Source organism: Serinus canaria, chromosome 9 (genome assembly GCF_022539315.1).
Source record: "Serinus canaria isolate serCan28SL12 chromosome 9, serCan2020, whole genome shotgun sequence".
Classification (NCBI taxonomy): domain Eukaryota; kingdom Metazoa; phylum Chordata; class Aves; order Passeriformes; family Fringillidae; genus Serinus; species Serinus canaria.
In genome coordinates, this window is record NC_066323.1 from 9,122,109 (window position 1) to 9,141,944 (window position 19,836).

General features: G+C 61.0%; 1 protein-coding gene across 1 annotated transcript; it reads right to left on the minus strand.

Moving 5' to 3' along the window:
• Window positions 1–8,065: 8,065 nt before the first annotated feature.
• Window positions 8,066–15,401, minus strand: LOC115483979 (uncharacterized). The gene is made up of 2 exons (XM_030227189.2): window positions 13,411–15,401; window positions 8,066–12,737 (listed from the first exon to the last, which is right to left on the minus strand). Exon 1 carries the CDS (start codon window positions 15,399–15,401, stop codon window positions 14,487–14,489), a length of 915 nt encoding a protein of 304 aa, XP_030083049.2. The 3' UTR covers window positions 8,066–12,737; window positions 13,411–14,486.
• Between the last annotated feature and the right edge of the window lie 4,435 nt (window positions 15,402–19,836).

A 19,836-nucleotide genomic window follows, 5' to 3' on the forward strand; every position in this document is an offset into this window, starting at 1 on the left:
TCACTCTCTGGGGAGTATGTGGTGGTGAGCTATCCCCTCTGGGCTTGCTCTTTGCTCCTGGGTTCACAGGAGTGCTGGGGAGGCATCAGGCTTGACTGGGAAGCATGAGGGGCCTAGACCTTTGTCCCGTGGGAAGTCACCCAGCAAACCGTTGGTGAACTTGGATGCCATCGCGGCACTGCTGTGCCAAAACCACCAGCCCCGCGTGAGCACAGGATGGAGAAGACATCGGTCACAGCCACCCACGGAGCCACCGTTCCTCATCCCTGTTGTTAGAGGGACGCTGCTGCCCAGATTGCTGCTTGGAGTGTGACCGAACAGCCGCACAGCGCCAGGCACTCCGGCTCGGCTTGCAGTCCCCCGCGGCACTTGGGATGGGGACGAGCCCTGGCTGGGAAGCAAGGGCGGGTGCTCGCCAGCCCCCACGTGCAGGCAGGGAACCGTTGGTGCAGTTATTTGCATGAGCAAGAGCGAGAGCTGGGGCTGACCGCAGGAACCCGCAGCTGCCGCAGGGGGCCTGGCTGCTGCGGGGGTCCCATTGGCCCCAGGGAACAGCTGAGGGGCTGTTATGCAAATTTAGAGGAGCCAGGAAACCAGGCAGAGGGCAGAGGAGTCTGAATTTCTCCTCTCTCCTCTGAGTCACCAGACTGTGACTGTGGTGGTGCCTGATGAGGGCCTTGGCAGGAATCCTTCCAACATGGCATTGCTCTGGCATCTGGGTTATGGGGACAAGGCATCCCAAGTTATGGGGACAAGGACTGGCTGGTCCTTGTCCCCATAACTGGGCAGGGCTGGGCATTGAGTGTTATCCTGCTCCCAGGCTTGCCCCCCAGGAATAACACAGCCTCGTGCTCTCCACACTGGTTCTGCAACCTCTGTCAGCACAGCCATGACCTACAGCTGTTCTAGGAAGGGGCTGGGAGCAAAGTGGTGACTGGGTGGGGCTGGTGGTGGGGGAGAATAGGTGCAGTTTTGGGAAAGGACCAATACTGGCTGTTCTAAGCTCAGTCTCTGTTCCCAGGGCCCTTCCACTTAAGGCTTCATAACAGCCTCGAGGTACAGTGGGACTGTTGCAGGGCCCGGATGGAGGGGACTCCCCTTTGCCCTGGAAAAGTGGCACTGGCTGCAAGCATGAAATGAATAAGGATGTGGCGCTGGTGTGGTCTCCTGAAAGTCATCCTGGTATCTTCCTTTAGGCACATGCCTGTGGTGCTGGGGGTTAGCAGTGCATTTGGGATCCCTGCCATCCCCCAGGAGGGCAGGGGCTGGTTCGCTCTGCTCTGTCCCTGGACAGTCTTCTTGCAACTGTCCTTTGTCACAGCCCCTTGGCAGCAGCACAGCATGATGTCCTTGCCTGCCAAGGAGTGCCAGAGAAACACCACAGCCCCACACATCCCCCAGATACCATCACAGCCACACTCTGCCCTGGTCTTTGCACCCTGGTGACCCAAGCAGTGGGCACAGTCCGTGGGGAATCAGGTGCTGTGGACCAGTGATTTCACATGCCAGGGACCACGTTGGAGGCAGCAGCCTCCTGTCAAATGCAACAGGAGGAACGTGTGTGTGTGAGCAAGAGAGGCCAGCACCCATGGGCAAAGCACACCCAAGCTTCTGCCACTTCCTCACTCCACAGGAGGGACACAGGGAGTGACAGCTCTGAGTGACAGCCACCACCAAGCACAGCAGTGTGGCCAGCCCAGCAGCATGCCTCCTTCCTGCAGACCAAGCCACAGGTGAGTGGGATGTCACCTACCCAACACAGGAGCAGAGCCCAGTCCTCAGAGCAGTCTCTGGTATGGTGGGAGGGGACAAGCCTGGCCAGAGCCTGGCATTGCACAGGGTAGAAAATTAGTCACAGCAGCTGAAGGTCCTCATCACCACACACTCTGCCCCAGTGCCTGCTGGAAGTTCCCTGACAGGCAGATTCCCTCTGGCACAAGCAAAGCACCAGGGGGTAAATGCCTTTATGCCAGGAAGATGGGAATCCCAGCAGGATGGAATGTGAACAGCCCCCAGGCTGTTCTCTGCAGGATAAATAGCCTGTAATAATCCTGAAAGCACCTTTGGGTGACAGAGGCCAGGTGCCTGTGACACTGACTGTCAAACCTGTTGCTCCGGTGGGACATGGTAACTGGTTTTGCTCCTCCAGTATGGTGCAAAGGCAGATCCCTTCTGCCCCTTTCTGGGCCCTGGCTCCTGCTGCTGCCATTTGTCCCTGTGCCCTCCTTCCCAGCTGCCTTCCCTCGCTGCAGGGAGGCAGAGCACAGCTGAAAATACACCTACTGCGTCCCCCTCCCTGCCTGTTCGCTTCCTCCCCTCCTGGCTTTGCCTTTCAGTGCTGCTTCCCAAGAAAATAAAGGTCACACCGTCACACTTTGCCTATATACACACTCACAAACACTCTCACACACACACACACACACACACACACACACACACACACACACACACACACATACACACACACACACACAGACAGAGTCACATGTGTGTGTGTGGTTGGTGTCCTTCTAATAAACTTTGACCGCATTTCCATTCCTGTGGACAGAGGAGTGGCAACCTGCAAACATGCTGAGGTCAACTGGGCTGGCAAAAATGTGCAGCTGGGGGGGCGAGAGAGAGGTTTTCCCTTCCTTTAGCACAGAGTCAGGCTGCTCCACTGCTCAAGCCCTTATTGGACAGGGGAGAAGCCACACATGGTGCACCCAGCACACCCCACCTGCAGGGAGGGCTTTGATCAGGGTTCACACCTGAGCTGTGATGCTGGGGGAGCTCCCTGGGGACCCAGGGCATGACTGCCAGCCCCCTGACCTGGGATGGGCCCTGACAGACTCATTCCACAGCCACAGCACTCTGAGTGCTGTGCCTAAGCCACAGGCTGGCCCCTGAACCCCTGTCAGCCACAGCTTGCACTCCACACACCCCAGAGAAGCCAAGTTCCACCAACCCAGAGGCAGCAAAGTGACACCAAATGTGCTCATCCCACAGCTCCCCCACTCCATTTTCCCTCCAAAAAAGGCACAACTGTCCAAAACTCCCTGCAGAAGCCGCCCATCAGTACGTAGGCTGAGAACACAGGGGTTGGAGTGATTTATCTGACATAGTTTTCCAGAAAGTTCCCCTCTGGCCTTGGTGTTACCACTGTGTTTCTGTGCTCTCTAAGCAGTGGGGTGCCTGGGGTGATCGGGGCTCCTGCTGGAGCTGCCCATGGGCTGGGGACAATGAGTGGGTAACTCACAGTACCTCATGGGACACTCTTCCTTCACCTTGTTCAGTCTAAAATGTAGTTTACTAAAATACACTTTGGGAAGAGCTTCAAGTTGAGCAGGCCAAGGACAAAACCCTCCCGGACTCTATGGCAGTGGTGAGTCTGGGGACTCAAAGCACCTTCACTGCTTGGTGAAGGTGTGACTCCTGGACACGGCCTGGGACAAATGTCCCTTTCTGTCCCCAGGACGCAGGCAGTGCTCTGGGGAAGCACAGAGGCACTCGATGGGGGTCAAGCTCACCTTCCTGAGATCTGACTCCTCAGGGCAGTGGCATCTACTTCTGGGCAAGCAAGGGCTGCAGGGCACGGGGGGATGGCCCCCCAAACGCGCTGCTCCACAGGGCAGGCATGCTGCCCACAGCAGCCACGGAGCACGAGCCAGCCATCCCTCCGCCCTTCCCTGCTGTCACTCGGGCTCCAAATGGGTTTTATTGCGTCCTGTTTTGCAGGCCCGGGCGGTGGCAGGGCTCTGGAGGCCGTGTTCCCCCAGCCCGGCCCGGCTGAGCCGGCGGGAAGGGGGGCGGGCGCAGCTCTGCCCGCTCGCAGCTTTGGCCGCTGGCCCTTAACCCTGGGGTTTTATGCTCCTTATCGCCAGGACGTAGTTTATTCCCAGGAAGGAAGCCAGGCAAAAGCACGCTATTAAAATGCTCCGGTGGCCTTTGCAACGGGAAGCCCTCGGGCTTTGCCAAGCAGATGCCTCAAATTAGGGTAGGGGGATGCAAGGAACGGCCTTTGAGCGCCGGGAGGCTGCCCCAGTGCACCACATCGCCTCCCTCCCCACTCAGCCACGCCGGGGGGGTCCCTGGGCGGAGCGGGGGGAGCGCCCCCCCCCCCCCCCCCCCCGTTTTGTGGAGGAGGCAGGAAAGGCAGATTGAGTTATCTCCTGTGCCGGGGGCTGAGGGCGGGCGCTGCGCTGGCACCCAGCCCGGCGGCAATTACTCCGGCGGCAATTACTCCAGCGGCATCGTGCGCAGCGATGATGCCACGCTGCAGGAATGGCAGGGGTGGCTGGCCTCTGTCCCTGAGGCTCCCGCGAGCCGTCAGGCTGGGACCGGGCTCATTCAGCCGTGCCCTGCGTCCGGTTCTCCCAGCCCTCACGGGGGGTCCCGAACCTTCCAGGCTGTGCACCCCGGGATGGTGCTGCTCTGGATGTTTCCCCTCCCGGCTGCGGACAGGGAACTTCTGCCTTGAAGTAAGCGTGGGGACATTGCTGTGACCTGGTGTCCTGGTCCCTTACACGCTTTGTGCTCCTGAGGAGGATGGATCTCTCTTTTCCACCACACACTGCACATTCCTGGTCTTCGCAGTCACAGAGGGAAGCCTGAAAATGGACATGAAGGTGAAAAGAAAATAAGTCCCTTGCCTATCCCTGTCCCAGGGGGTTGTAGGCAGCTGTAGTGTGGGATGTGGTGTGGCACTTTCCAGCGTCTCCTTAACCAGAATTCACTTCTCTTTCACCAACTATAATATTTATTTCTCTTCAAAAAATATCACTCCTGCCGTTGTCCTGCCCTGTGATACCCAGGCAGCAGAACACAGTCCCTGCCACACTGTGACAGCTGTTTCTTCCCGCTGCCCTCACTCTGTCCTGCCTCCCAGTTGCCCTGGGCTCCCAGTTGCCCTGGTGGATACTGAGATTGCAGCTTTTGGTGAGCTTCCCTCCCTCACAGCCCAGGGTGCTGGCTCGGACTCCCAAAGCTGGGATGCTCACATATCTCTGTCACCGAGGTCCTTCTCCAGCCTTGGCTCTGGGTCAGGGTTTGCTGTTGCTCTGCTTCACAGAAGGATCCTCAAGCAGCAGCACTTATCTAGCACTCAGGGCTGCCCCCTCAATCATATTTCTCTCCTTGCAGACACTCATTAGTTCTGCTGCTTGCTGACCATCCCTTGGGATCTCCACAGGGGGACAGCCACTTGCCACCCAGCCTGCTTCTGTTGCAGCCTGCAGGGAGCTCCCACTGCCCTCCAGTGACCTTGTTTGGGGCCTGATGGCTATTAATGCGTGCTCAACAGGCCTCTGGGTGAACAGGCCAGCTGCTACTTGAGGGGTGGAGAGGCATGAGGATAGCGAAGAGGGAGCTGCTCCTGGACAGATCCGAACCAGGGCTAGAGATGCAGGGACAACTGAAGCCTGTATTGCAGCATAGTGGCTCTCCTCTCCCGTGCTCCCAGGCACTGCAGCAGGCGGCTGGCACGCAGCATGGCCCAGATGCATCCCGGCGGCGCAGGGCACGGGCAGGCCAGCGGATTCATTGCCATGCTGAGCTCCTTCGCAGGGAGGGGATGAGAACAGAACTGAATATTTAATGCTGACAAAGTGCCTTGATGCTGGTGGCTGGAAGGCGCCAGGGAGAGCCGGGAGCCGTGATCAGGGTACTGCTCACTGTGCACAGCTCACGCAGGGCAGGGTGGCACCAGCGCATCCTCGGCCTTGGTGTTTTGTACCCTCAGCTGATGAAGGCGGATTTACAGGTTGACAGCCCTGATTGGCACCCAGCAAAAGCACCATGGGGTAGAGTAGTGGGGCACAACAGGGGCTGGGGCCTCATGAGTGAAAAAGCAGGGGCTGTGAGGCTGAGGATGGCACCAGGCATTGGTCCCAGGTGAGCTGTGCCCTGCACTGCTGCTTGGATTGGTTTCTCCTTGGAAGGATATTGGGGGGAGGGGGTCAATGCAAGCCCGATGCAAGGGGAGATGTTTTGGTTGCACCCAGCTTAAAGAATGACTGGAGCCCAAAGCCAGGGTGAACTGGGAAAAACTGGTGTGTAGCGGGAGATGGAAGAGACTGGGCTGTCATTGCCAAGACAAGATAAAGCTGAAAAGGGGGACAGAATAAAAACCAGGTGGAATATGAAGGGAAGAGTCAGGAATGCCATGGGCTTCAGAGGACAGGATGAGGCCCTTGCATGGGGTCCATGGCATGGAGGGCTGGACAGGACCAGGGAGCAGCATCCCAACTTACCTCCTGCATTCACAGCCACACATGCCTTCCAATGACACCATTCCCTCCATGCCCCTCCTGGAGCACTTGGGGCCATACCCATGGGCACAGGGGACAGGACAGGGCAGCAGGGACCCCAGGATCTCCTCCCAGCCCTGATGGTGGTTTCAGTGTGACCAGTGACTGGGGCACAGCTGGAACTGAACTACTGGGGAGAGGAAGAAGACAGAACCACTCTGTCCGGGGACCTGGCTGCTGGTACCCATGGTGGTCTGGTCCAGCCTGCCTGTGGGCTGGGGCAGTGCCCTTTGCCGTGCACCACAGTCCCCTCTGCTTGCCTCCAGACTCACCCCTCTGCCCTCACACTGACAGAAAAAATGGGGAACCAGCCTGGACATACAACATGGGTGCCAGTTGTGTGTGCCCCAACATGCACACTCACACCCCCTGAGCCACACACAGGCTCCCACGCACACCGCCCTGGTGCTGATGTGCACACTTGCACACACTCCTGCTGTCACACCCCCACAGCCTGGCACCCTCACAGCCATGCCAGCACACACGGTGCCACATGCGCACAGACACACCTGCACTGTCACACCCGAGCACACGGCCACCTGTGCTGGCTGTCCTGTCACCACGCACTCACAGCCCATCACATGTGCCATGTGCTCTCCCATGTGCCCCATCACACGTGCACAGACTGCCAGAGCGGTGCCCCCATTCCTGTGCACACGTGGGCACACCTGCACACAGGGGTACACACACAGCCCCTCTCCGAGCCTCCCATGCACGGGTGCTTTGGGAACCACCGCCAGCCGGCTGAGCCCCGCTACGCGGGAGATGCTGCTTCTGCCGGGCTGAGAGCGCCACAAACTCATCACACGTGGATTCAGGACAGGTCTGAAATGACGCCCCTCGTCAGACACAGCCCGGGCATAGCGGGGGGTGCCCGCGGGGCGGGGGGACCGGGGAACACGCGTGCCCGGCCGCGGGGCAGAGGCGGACGGGGGCTCTTTGTTCCTGCCTCCGCCGGTCCTCCATGATGTGGAGAGGGCGCGGGTGAGGCCGGCGCTGCGAAATGGCGGCCGGGGGGGCGGGATCGGGGGAGGAGGAGGAGGGGGAAGGGGAAGGCCGGGCGCCCTCCCCGCGCTTGGCGCCGCGCACACAAAAGGCTGCAGGGAAAACACGGAGGGCAGCGCGGGGTGCGGAGTGGCCTCGCCGGGAACCTCCTGCCCGCCCCTGCCCTCACAGCCCTGCGTGAGCCGCACACGTTCCGCGGGTCCCCGTGCGCCGCAGCCCCCAGCCCCGTGCCCGTCACAGTTCGGGGGCAGTCGGAGTGCGCGCCCTGTGCCGGCGCGTCGGGACGGTTCAGTTGTGCTCAGCCCAGCCCAGCTCACGGCACAACCGAGCTCAGCCGTGGACAGGGTGCCGTCGGTACCGGGACTCCCGGCCATGCGTGCCCCGGGATTTCCCAGGCAGGGCCGTGCTGCGGCGGGCGGGAGCACGCGGTGAGTCCGGGCACAGGGCAGTTTTGTGCCGGGCTCTTTGTGTGTAGGGGTGACACGGTCGAGCACTGGCACCCACGGCCGGTACTTCCCTGGCAGCGAGCGCCTTTCCCAGCCGCGGGTCAGGAGCACGCGTGGCGCCGCTGGGCCTGCTCCCTTTGCCGGTGGGGATGGGGCAGAGGCAGGCGCTGGGAGGGGACCCGCCGGGGCTCCCCAGCAGGTTTGGGCTCCTCAGCCGGTAGAGCCGGTTTGCAGGAGCTGCGGGGCCGGGGAGGCTCCAGATCTTTCCGCCCGGCCCGATGGCAGCTCCCCGGGGCACACAGCACCCACGGGGAGCTGGTGGGGAGCCTGGGAGTGACCCATGCAGACCGGCAGGGGATGTGGGGACAGAAGCCCATAGAGCTGGGAGAGGAATGGACCAGAAATTGCGGCTCCCCCCTCTTTAGTCTTTCCTCTCATCTCTGCCGCGGCTGCGTGTGGTGAGTTTGGTTGGGTCTCAGCCTCACGAGGTGAGGGTGGGGACACGCTGCAGCCCCCACCCCACGCCTGCATCTCATATTCTGGGCAGGTTTATGGTCGCTGCAGGCTAGGGGCCACTTAACACCCAAAAAGTGTGTGGTCACAGTAGGGGAGGGGGGAGCTGCCCACCCACCCAAATCATACACAGACCCTGCAGCTTCTTCGACCTGTGCCTGTCTCCCTGCCACCAGCCCACCCCCTGCAGCAAGCCCCCTCCTCCAGTGCTACCAACGTGCTGATCCACCCCCTTGATCTTCTCCAAGAAAGCGTTGGCACAGGCAGGTATCACCGTGGCTGTCACTCTCCCTTGGCTATGGTGGGGGTTCTGCCTGGCACAGAGGGAGGTGTCCCCTCATGAACCTCCCCATGTCCTTGCGCAGGGAGCAGGTTTGTGTCCCCAAAAGGTGACACGGAGGCAGGGCACCATCTGGTGGTGCCTGGGCACAGCACACGCCAGCCCACACGAGTGCTGCCCACCCACAGTCACTCCTAGTGAGGCTCCATGCGCTTTGCACACACGTGTGGGCACCCCAGTGCCCAGAATTTGTGTGTGTGTGCACACGTGCCCAGAGTGCACACACGTACGCACAACACCACGTGTTAACGCACACCTCCGTGCTTGCACGTGTGCTCGCCCGCACAGGGCTGCAGGCACTCGCAGGTGGGTGCCTAGCCAAGCCACGGGTGCCCAGGTGAGCCCACGGGTGCTGGCACGGCCACGAGGCTCAGTGGGCCACCTGTGCCACGCGTGTGCCGTGTCTGAGCACGCACACACAGGCAGGTGACGTGTGTGTGCGTGCAGGTGAGTGGCGCTGCACCCTCCTAGTTTCAGCCGGGCAGGCAGCACCGAGAAGGTGGGCACAGGGCATGCCTGCTGGATTCCCTGCTCCTCTGGGGTAGCAGGGCTGGACTAGCTTTTTTTGCTAGCAGGGATCTCCCTCCTTGAGCCTGGGGAGTCGTTTTCAGCTCTGCCCCAAATTCCCTGGGAGGACCTTGGGCCTGTGATCCCTTCCCGCTTGCCCGGGGCACAGGCTGAGGTGAGCACAGGTGTGAGCCATGGCAGTGCATGTGGAGCGAGCACAGGGCCTTTCTGGGGCTCCGAGACCATCAAGGCAGCGGCTGCTCTCCAAGGGGCGTGTTCAGCTGCAGAGGTTTTGGCCGCCAGCCTGGCTTGCGCAGCTGGAGAGGGAAAAGCTAAATTTAAAGGTGTTGGGGGGGCGGGTGAGGCTGCCTGGCGCAGGGCTTCTCCCTGGCCGCCTGCATGGGAGGCACGGGCATGTTTTCACTGCCACACCCTTTCTTTGACTGGGGAGGCAGAGGCCTGATGGGGAGAAGTGCCGGTTTCATCAGTGGGAAATGAGGCTGAGGACTGAGGTTGAGCAGTGCCATGTGCCCCAGCAGGGACATCCCTGCCCCAGCACAGCAGCCCTGACCTGTTCCATGCAAGCACCCCCAGACCCACACACTAGCAGCTGTACTACTCACACCCAGCCAGACAGGTGTCTGCTCGCACAGCTGGACGCACTGACACCCCCCCCCAGGCTCCTTCACTTGGGGCCAGCCCCTCCCACATGCACCCCACAGCCCTGATCCTTCATCCTCACTCTGTTTTGGAATAATAAAAGTACTATTTGAGAGTGTTTACAACTTTTATTAAAAAGTCCCTTTCCCAGATAATTTTCAGAGGTGTAAGCCAAGCACAAGGTGTGTGTGTGAGCCTCTTGCAGGCAGGATGGAGATTTAAGGAAACCAACAGCAGGAAAGTAGGGGCTCTATCAGGCCCTGAAAAGTGCTTTTAACTGCACTGGCCCCCATGATCAGGGAGAGCACCCAAATTTTGGGGAGCAGGGAGGCATCGAGCCAGTGGGGTGTCTGTGATGCCACCCCAGCACCTGCAGGTACTTAGGCAGCTACATGGGTGCTCCCACCCCCCCAAGCACCAGACTCGGGACCCGGCAGGCGCCAAGCAGACTTGGGAGTTTGCTAAAATGAAAATAGAAAAGAAGCCTGGGACATCATCCAAAACTGCCGAGTGTTAATTAATTCATCCCTGCGATGTGATCTGCCCTCGGCCCCAGAACATCCTAACATAGTCACAGCCACGGCCACCCACCCCAGCCTCCCTGCTGGCCACAGCTTTATTTTAGGGAAGAGGTGGTGCAGCTGCTCTCCCGGTGCTTGAACACCCATGTGTGCTGAGGGCCCTGAGATGTGGGTCATGGAAGGAGGGCAGCTGTGCCAGTGTGTGTGGCCTTGACTATGGGGACACAGCCACATGTGCCCTACAGCAGCTTGCAAGCTTCACAAAAAAGCAGCCCAAAATTCCCATGGGAGCTGGGACAGGGCAGCAGTGGGACACCCTGTCACCCCTGGGAGGTGGGATGGGGTCCCACTCATCCCTTGTTTCCCCCTACCAAGGTGAAATGTGAGCATCGATATGCTGGGTCTGGCTGGAGTCAGATGCTGACACCTCCCCTGAGGGTCAAGCAGAGCTGCCTCATTCCCCCATGTCTCACCACCACTGTGACCCCAAAACTCCTCCTGCTCCTACACCCCATTCTCCTTCAGTGGGACAAGGGGGCCAGGCACAGCACCCCAGCCTGGCCCTTGACACAGAGTACAAAGCAGCTCCTGCCTCTGCCTGTTCCTGTCTGACTTTTTATCCCTGAGGCTGGGGTCATGCTGGCAAGCTGGGGGCCACTCAGGGTCTGACTCTGCAGTGGGGATGTCCCAGTGTCACGGGGCTGGGGACAGTGATGCCACCCTGCAGAGTTTTCTCCACAAATCCCCATCTTTTGAAGTCCTGAGATGGAAGCAAGTGAAGCCAACCCTGAGCTTTACCCTGGGAGAGGCAATATCCCATAAGTGAGAGTGGGGCTGGCTTTTGGGGCAGCAGCTACTGCTTTAGGCGCTGGGGGTGTGCAGGAGGGAGGGGGAGGCAGGGGCGAGGGGAGCAGGCAGTGCTGTGACTCAGCCGGGGGTGGCAGCGGGTAAGGTGTTTGTGTTTAGTTTCTAACGTTACGGTTTCCACAGCGCCGGGAAGCAGCCCTGGGGGGCCATGGGGACCCTGTGACACTAAGGGTGGGATGGGGCAGCAGCTGGACCGGAGAGGCTGTTCTGTAGCTAAGGACACAACAGCTAAAAATACTGCAGGCCATTGTCACCGGCAACAAAGCCACTGGCGTATTTTCAGCATTATCTCGGTTGCCATCGGCTCTGCCGCCCTCCCGGGAAGTGCTGTGCCCACTCCACCCGGGTACTGCTCTCCAAAGAGCTGGACAGGGCCACCTGCCCCTGGGTGCAGCCACTGTGCCTCAGTTTCCCTCCTGCACACTGTTCTGTGGTGCCACCCCTCATCCCACCGCTGTCATCCAACTTCTTTCACCCCACAAAGAGCCCTGAGCTGCTACACTCATCCCCTTCTCATCCACAGTGTCCCCTGCCCTAATGACTACCTGGGGATGCATGGCTCACTGGACAGCCATCTCCAGCCAGGCAGCTCCAGTCCAGCCCAGGCAGCTGGAAAGGAACAGTAGAGACTGGAAGCAATGAGTTGGCCAAGTGTCACCAGGAGATTGGTGACAGCCCCTCCTCCCTGCTGGGGCACCAGCCCTCCTCCTCAGCTCATTCCAGCAGGCAAAGCCAAGAAGGCTGCTGGGCTGCCCAGTCCAGCCATGCTCAGCAGGGAGCTGTCATAGCTCGCCCTGGGTGAAGCGAGTTGGCGCGGTCTCAGCCCAGCGACCGGGTGGCCAGGGAGGGCTGTGCCAGGCTGTGCAGGCACTGCCAGCAGCTGGGCACTGCCCCAGCCCCAAACCACCAGGATAACGCTGGATTTGTGCAGATTTCCCCACTAAAACAGGCAGTGGGGGGGGTTTAACTTGCCTTTTCCCTGCCAGAGCAGCTCGGCTTCCCTTCCTTCTGCCGAGTCGTTCTCCACCACAGAGAGAACAGATCAGCATCAGCTCGTCTGCAGCAGCTCGGGGCAGGGACAGGGTGGTGGCAGTGACCCAGAACTGGGCTCAGGAGGAGGGTGGCCAGAGACAGGTTGGATCTGCGCGTGGCCCGTTGCTGCCCATGGGCACTTTGCTGGGTGGGGGGCACAGCCAAGACAAGCAAAGAGTCCGTCTGGTGCTGCTTGGATTTCTCAGCACAGCCCTAAGCTGGGACTGCTGTGGCTCTGTTGGGATCCCTCCCCAGCCAGTTGGCTGCATCCCTCCATTGCTGTATGGGAAGTTTAGGACCAGGGCCAAGCAGGAGGGACTGGTCACCTCTTACTGTGCTCCTCAAGTACCTGCTGAACCTCCCTGCCCTCATAACAGCCCCAGCATGTCCCATATTGCACACTGGGAGACCCTTTTGGTTTGTATAGGAGGTGGCTCTGAACCCCTCTCCCCTGCCCCATGCCCCCTTGACATCCTACCTCACTCTCGTCTTGGGGTCTTGCTTGCTCCAGCGGTAGATCCTTGAGCAGAGCAGCCTCTCCCTACAGCACAGATGGTCCCTGTGGCAAGGGGAAAGGGAGGTGAGACCTGCTTTGTGAGACGCAGGGAGCCCCACTTCCCTGGGGGAAGGCACATGGATAAGGCTGTGTCCGTAGTGGGACTGAATCTGCTGCTGGGGCATCTGTGCATGGGGCGGGGGAGGGTTGGTCACCTACACTCCAGAAATGGGAGACCCCACCAGCAGCACCCCTGGAAGCAGGGATTGAAGAGTGGGTGGAAGAAAGGGGTCTGCTAAGAGCAGAACTCCGCACGTAGGTGGAGGGGGATGCTGGGGAGCAGAGACCAGGAATACGGGAGACGGCATTATTGTGGGGGGAACTGTGGGGGCCAGGCAGAGCTTGCAGGAGCAGATATTTGGGGCGGGGAGCGGGGGAGACCTGCAGCGAAGTGAGGTGTGTGAGCCCCGATCCGCCACTGCAGTAGGGATTGAAGGGCGGGGGGGAACCGGGGTCCTTCCTCAGCCGTAGTCCTGGTCCCCGTTCTCCGGCAGCGGGGCGGGGAGCACGCAGCCCCCCCGGCAAGGCCCCGCGGTGGCGGCCCGGGGGAGCAGGAGGCAGCGGCACGGGGCGGGGAGGAGCGGAGGAGAACGGCGGCACCGAGACCGGTCCCGGCGGCCAGGGCACCGCGGTGGGTCGGTACTCGGCTGTCTCGGCTCCGCGGCGGCTCCGGTACCTTTGGGTGGCTCCGCACCCGGGCAGCTCGGCACCTCCCGTACCCCCGGGCGGCTCCGGTACTCCTGGCAGGCTCCGGTGCCCCGGGTGGCTCCGGTACCACTGGAAGGCTCCGCTGCCCCGTGGCGGCTGCGCACCCCGGCGGCTCCGGTGTCTCGGCTCCGGGCAGAGGCGAAGGAGGCAGCGGCCGCAGCCAGGCAAGCGGGCGGGGGCGGCCGGGCCCGAGCTCAGCCCCCCGAGTCCCGGGACCCTCGCCCGCGCCCCTTCCAAGGGCAGGGGGGCACCCAGGGGGGACTGGCTGTGGGGTGAATTCGGGGAGGACAGTGGGTATATACAACCCCCATGCCGAGAGCGGGCCGGATCCGGGATTTGCACAGAACAAAGGACCATGGAGGGTGTGTATGGAAAAGTACCGGCGGGAGGGGAGCCTTGATCGTCTGTAAACTGGGCTGGGGGCGATGGTGCGTGGTTCGAGGGCTGGGTGTGCCAGGGCAGCACTTCCCCCCTTCCCCGGGCTGGGGGCTGCTCAGGGCTGGGGGCTCTGCAGGGAACAGGGATTGCAGTCGTCCCCACATCTGAGGGGTTTCTGCTCCCCCAATCATCCTACCGCAGGTTTAATGGTACAGAGGGGCTGCAGCGATTTGCATCTGGGTCAGGGGGTGCAGGGTGCCCGGAGTGCGGCAGGAAGGGGTGAATGTGTAGGTGGGCATGGGGGTCTCATGCAGGGCATTTGTGGTACTGTACGAGGTGGGCTTAGGGGTGTTGTGCTTTTAAAGGAGGGTTGGGGGTGGCTGGGGGGCAGATGGGGGATCCGTGGGGCTGGCATCTGCCACTCTCTATGCTGGTGGCAGAAATGCCGCCTGTGCTTGCCCACATGATCTGCACACTGCTGTGCCAGCCACTTCTGGGGTCTGCACCCCAGTGCCCTGGCCATGAACCAGGACATGAGGGGACTCCAGGGGCTGTGCTGCGCAGGCACCGAGGCTCCGAGACCTGCAGGAGGGCAGCGCTTCCCCTTACGTGATCTCGGCTGCGTGACCGGGTCTCGCAAGGGGAGATATTTATAGCACTGCTCCACTAGCCCGAGGTTTGCACGGCCTGGAACGGGGCTGGCAGCTGCTGCCCCCCATCCAGAAGCCTCTGGATGCAGCTGAGCCGTTTCCCCGGCAGGGCCGGGGTGGGTGGGAGCCCGCAGGGCTGAACAGGCTGCATGGACCATGCTGGGGCTCGCTGCCAGGTTACAGGCTCCTGCGTGCTCTGCTGCCTGCAGCGCTGCCTGCAATGCTGCCTGCATGCTGGGTGCTGCGGAGGCCTCACAGGGAGGGTGCAGGGAGCAGCTTTTGCTTTGGCTTGGGCCAGCCAGGCTCTGGCAAAGGAATACACCACTGTGCAAGGATGAGGACCAGAGGGAGAGTGCACGTTTTGACTTTGCTGTGAGACACAGATTGGCCAGAGCCATTGTGGGGGAAGGTGAGAAGGCAGGTGGGGCTGCATATCCAGGAGTGTTTTCCACATGCTTTGTCCCTGTGATTCCAACCACCACGTGTTCTCAGACCCCAGTAAAGAGAAATGAGAGGTCAGGGAACTGCCTGGAGTCAATCCATGCTGCTCCATACCCTGTGCATGGAGCAGCCTTCTCTTGGGTCCTGCTGGAGCCACCAGCATGTGGTGACGGCCAGTGCCGGAGCCATGTTCCCTCTTTGTGTCAGACGGTCCCACAGACGTGGTCCTCTCCTGACCAGACATCTGCTCTGCTGATGTCTCCGGGCTCTTGCTTCCCTGGCACAAAGCCTTGCAGTATGTGGGGACGCCTCTGTGCGTGCCCCGGCTCCTCTCCCAGTCTCCTGATCCTAACAGTTTGCACGTGCCATCCAGATGCCATTGCTGTGCTGCTGTCACCACCCCATTCCAGACCCCCTTTCCATCTTTTTTACCCCCTCCACCCAGAAAGGCCAGCACCAGGCCAGCAGCTGTGTTGTGCCCTCCTGCCATGCTCACAGGGTGTGTGGCATCTGCTCACTGTTGGGTGGGGGGAAGGAGTAGGGCAGAGAGAGGCAGGAGTGGGAGATCAGGGCGAGGGATAAAGCCAGGCCTATTTTTACACTGCAAAGTAATTACCAGAGCTTTCCAATCCTTAATCTGCTGAGAGCACCCTGGCGCGATTGGATCCTTCCCCAAGCCTGGCAACAATTCCCCCATCACACATCTCCTGCGTCAAAGCCCCGTAAACTCCCACACTTGGGCTCACACTGGGATACATGTGCTGCAAAGCTGGCAGCTCATCTGCCCCCCACTTCCAACAGCCCCTGGCCCAGGAACAGGGATGGGGACCCTGGCTGGGACCCTGGTTTACAGCTGGGGGGATCTCACCGTCAAGCCAGTGGAGTGGGATGCAGCCTTGGCCACCTGGCTCAGCTGCTGGCTAGATTTGGGTCCCAGCACTTTGAACACACTAAATCCATGTTTTCCCCATCAGCTGCCTTCCAGGGGGTTTTGGTCGAGATTACTGGCCCACACAGCTCCCTCCAGCACCCATCCAGCTTGGCTTCCCCCTGGCACAGACAGGGTTTGGGGTGCGTCTTTCCCGACGGCGCGCAGGGCGGTTCTGGGTGGCAGTGCCAAGTCTCGGCTGCCTCCCTTTCCCGGCCTCTCCCTGTCCTGTTCCCGTGCCAGGGGGCTGCTGAAGAACCTGTTCCATAGCTCCCGCCATGGAGGAGGAAATGACAGGTGATGTTTGCGGGAACACCTTTCATCCTGGGGCTGAGGGACTGCTTTGCCTCTGCCTCTGTGTAGCTGGCTCCAGGGTAGAGCATGGGATCTCAACAGGTGAGGGCTCACCTTCCTCCACCCGCCCTGTGCCCACCAGCTCTCCAACACCTCACCCAGCCTGACTGGGCTGTTCAGCCCTGTTCCCTGGCAGGAAAAGGGGCTTTTTGTGCTACAGTTCTTCCACTGTGGAGTTTGCAACACTTTTGCCAAGTATTTGGGACTAGCCCTCGATCCATCTGTCTCAGTGCACTGCAGCAGGCACAAAGTAAACTTGGAAGTGTACAGGATGCAGTGCCCCCACAAACGTGGCAGTTCTACACAAGAACCCAGTGCCAGGGATTCCTGGGTGAGCTGCCTTCAGGGTATCCTCAGGTGACCCCACCAGTGTCCCTTCCCCCTGCCTGGCAGGGACCCGGTGCCCTGCCTGAGGCAATGGCCATAAAAGGCCCTGAAATGGAGAAGATGGGTTGGGGGGGTGGTGCGGGCTGCTTCTTCAGCCTGAATGGGATCTTCCCATCTGCCCACGCAGGTCACGCTTGCCAGGAAGTGGGAATGGGAGGCTGGATGGAGGAGAGCAGCTCCAGCAGCGTGGAGCGGGTTCAGGAGGCTGGGGCACACTGTGCTCCCCTCCACCTCCCCCTGCTTCCCTAGGGGGCACGCTTGGACCACGGCCCGGGATGCCAGGGATCTGCATCGCCTCACACCAAGGGCCCAGGGGGATAAAGCTGCCTTTTCATCGGCACCTGAGCTGTGGGGCAGTGGGGGCTGGGGGTGAGGGGCACTCAGCGGGCTCCCCCGCTGGCCCCCCACTGCCTCTCCCCAGACAATGGCCACCCTTTGTTGGGGTTTTATGCGTCCGGCCCCTTTCCCCATGGCCCAGCTGGTGACATTTTACCACCTCCACATTCCCATGGGGATTCAAAGGGCACAGATGCACCGTGAAACCACAAAGCACAGCCTCCCCCCTCAGTGCTCCCCCTCCCCTGTGCCTCAGCATCCCCAGGGAAGCAGAGCCGGGTGCACATAGGGAATGCTTGCACTGGGAACCTTCCTTTGGAGCTATTTCAAGGGTGACCTGCCAGCCCTTGGGAGTTCCCTCCATCTTTCTGCCCTTTCCTTGTCATCAGTTTTCCATCCCTGTCCCAAGAGGGCTTGGCATGCCAGACCCCCACTGATGGGAGATGAAGGAAGGCAGCATAGGCACCATTTCCAGGCTGGTGACACTTGACCTTTTGGAGCTGGAGCCGTGTGGGTGGTACCCACCCCTGCCCTGGAGGCGCCCGGCTGCCAGGGCAATGCCAGGCAGGGCTGGTGGTGGCAGACCCGGCATTGCCCTGGGCTCGTGGGTGTAGCCAGTTTGTGGGTGTAGCCAGGCTGTGCGATACACAGTGGCCTCTGTCCCTTCAAGAGAGGTCCCAGCATGCAGGTGTCCAGACCCTGCCCCTTCCCTCCTGCTCCCAGACTTCTGGGGCCTTTCCCTCAAGGATCTGGGCAAATAGCCCAGTTCCTCCCAACCAGTCATTGCCTCCGCAGAGACCTTGGGAAAACAGCCTGTAAACAGGCAGATGGAGAGCGTGAGTCACAGTGACCGAGAGGGAAATAAATGCAGGAGGGGAATTTGCAGCATGCACTGGGTCATGGGGATGAATCCAGCCTCTCCCAGGGATGGTGAGTGGCTGGCACGTAGGTGCTCTCCTGTGGAGCCAGCTGTCCCAGGAAGGGGTGTTTATCCCACTGTCGGGAATGTGTCCAGACAATGTGTCCAGACGAGCTGCAAAAACAGCTCCGGTCCTCTTCCCCCACCAAAAGCATTCCCTGATCCTTGCCACTTCTATCCCAAGGGATGAGCAGTCGCTGCCCTGGAGGCAGCAGCATTTCAGCACGCAGCACCCTGCCCGTAGAGCCATGCAGATAATTTCCCCGCTGAAAGTCACCCTGCCGTGGTTATTTTTGGCTGCCGGCGGGGCCAGAGGAGCTGGCTCTCTCCCAGCTGCTGCAGCGCGTCCCGTTTGGAATTGCGTCTTGTGTGGTGGGTAGCGCTTGGGTGAGCAGGCTGCCTCCAGCATCCCGCTCCCTGCTGCCAAGTACCTGCAGCTCCCTCGCCCTGCGCAAAGCAAGAGTGCAATCTAGTGGCTAATCCCACTGGGGACACTGGTGACGCTGGGGATTAACTTCTGCAAAAGCCTCTGGTGACACCGGGCGCCTCTCTGAGCGTCACCTCGACGTCCCAACTCGGGGACTGGTAGCACAGGGTGGTGACAGGTTTATCGAGGGTCCAAAAACGCTGTCCTTTTCCCTGGCCGCTCTTGAGTCTGGAGGGGCATCCAGGGCTGGGAGCCACGGCAGTGTGTGCAGGGCCTGGAGTGTGTTTACCGAGGTGAGAGGTGCCCTCAGTGGGGTGGGGGGAAGGATGCAGCTCCCGGGGATGAAGGGTGCACGTGGGTTTGCCTGGGGACAGCAAGCAGCTCACTCCAGGTGCTTCGCCCAGGACGTGCACTCAGCCGCTCCGCCCCGGGAGCACCCAGCCCAAACCTTTCCGTGCTTCTCCATCAGGAGCCGCTATTGCCGAGTCCCCCACAGTGCATCAGCTCCGTCCCCTACCCAGCGAGGGGGGGACCCGGGGCGGGGCTGGTGTTCCCGGGTGGCGTTGAGGTCCTGCTGAGCGATGCTGAGAGTTTCGGGGGCGAGAGGTGTACGTTACCTCTTTTTGCCCCCCGAGACCCCCGTGAGGTCCGGCTGGGGTTCATTTCCCGCTCTGCCCTCCCCACGCCGTTGGCTGCACTGGGGGTGACGTCCCTAAAATATGCTGATTTATTCACATTAACCCTTTTCCCGCGGGGCTTGGGGGAACTCGGGGAGGCGGTGGCAGCGGGGTGGAGGGACCCTTTCGCTGCCCCGGCCCCTCCGGCCCGGGATCCCCCCGCGAACGGCCCCTGCCTCCCTCCCTGCCCCGCGGGTTGCTGTGGGAACCGCACCGGGCTTCTGATGTCACCGGGGCTGTTGCTACGCGACCGGTCCGCTCGCCCATCCCCGAGTGAGGTCACTGTCGCTATGGCGACGGCCGGTGCGGCGGGGGGGATGCGAGGCCTCCCCCGGGGCCGGCGGGGCGGTCCCGGGCCTGGGGCCGCGGAGCTCCCCCCACGTACCCTCGGGCGGGAGGTGGGCACGAGGGCGGCGAGGGTGGTGTCCTCTCAAGGGAACAGCAAAAGCTTCTCATTAAAACAGTGAAAAAAGGAAAATAAAGCTTTTTTTTTTTTTTTTGGCTTGTCCCGAGATATTATTTTTAGAAATCCTGATGGAAAAGCTGACTGCATCGGGAACGTCCTCTCGTTCCACGGGAAACGCGCTTCCCCGAGGAAACAGGCACCGGTGGGGCTGGGCTCCGTGGGGAGTGGGCACGGGAGGGAGGGGGGATCGGGGGGCTCAGCCACGTCCCCGTGTTGAAGCCCATTTTCTGCTCTGCTCCCAGTCCCCGCGGCCACTCGGAGACCGTGGGTTTTACATCTCTCCAGCTTGCATTCCTGCTGGAGGCGGTTTATTCCTAAACCCTGACATCTGCTCCTTGGAAACCGATGGAGCTGCTCCTTCCGAGGCACAAATCCTGCTCCTGTCCTGCCACTGGCTCTGGGACCCTGGCCAGGCCAGGCACAATCACAGC

What these genes read in the sequence shown, in the direction of transcription:
- LOC115483979 (XM_030227189.2), bottom strand. Translation starts at nt 15,401, where the DNA reads ATGGCAGGAGGGCACAACACAGCTGCTGGCCTGGTGCTGGCCTTTCTG.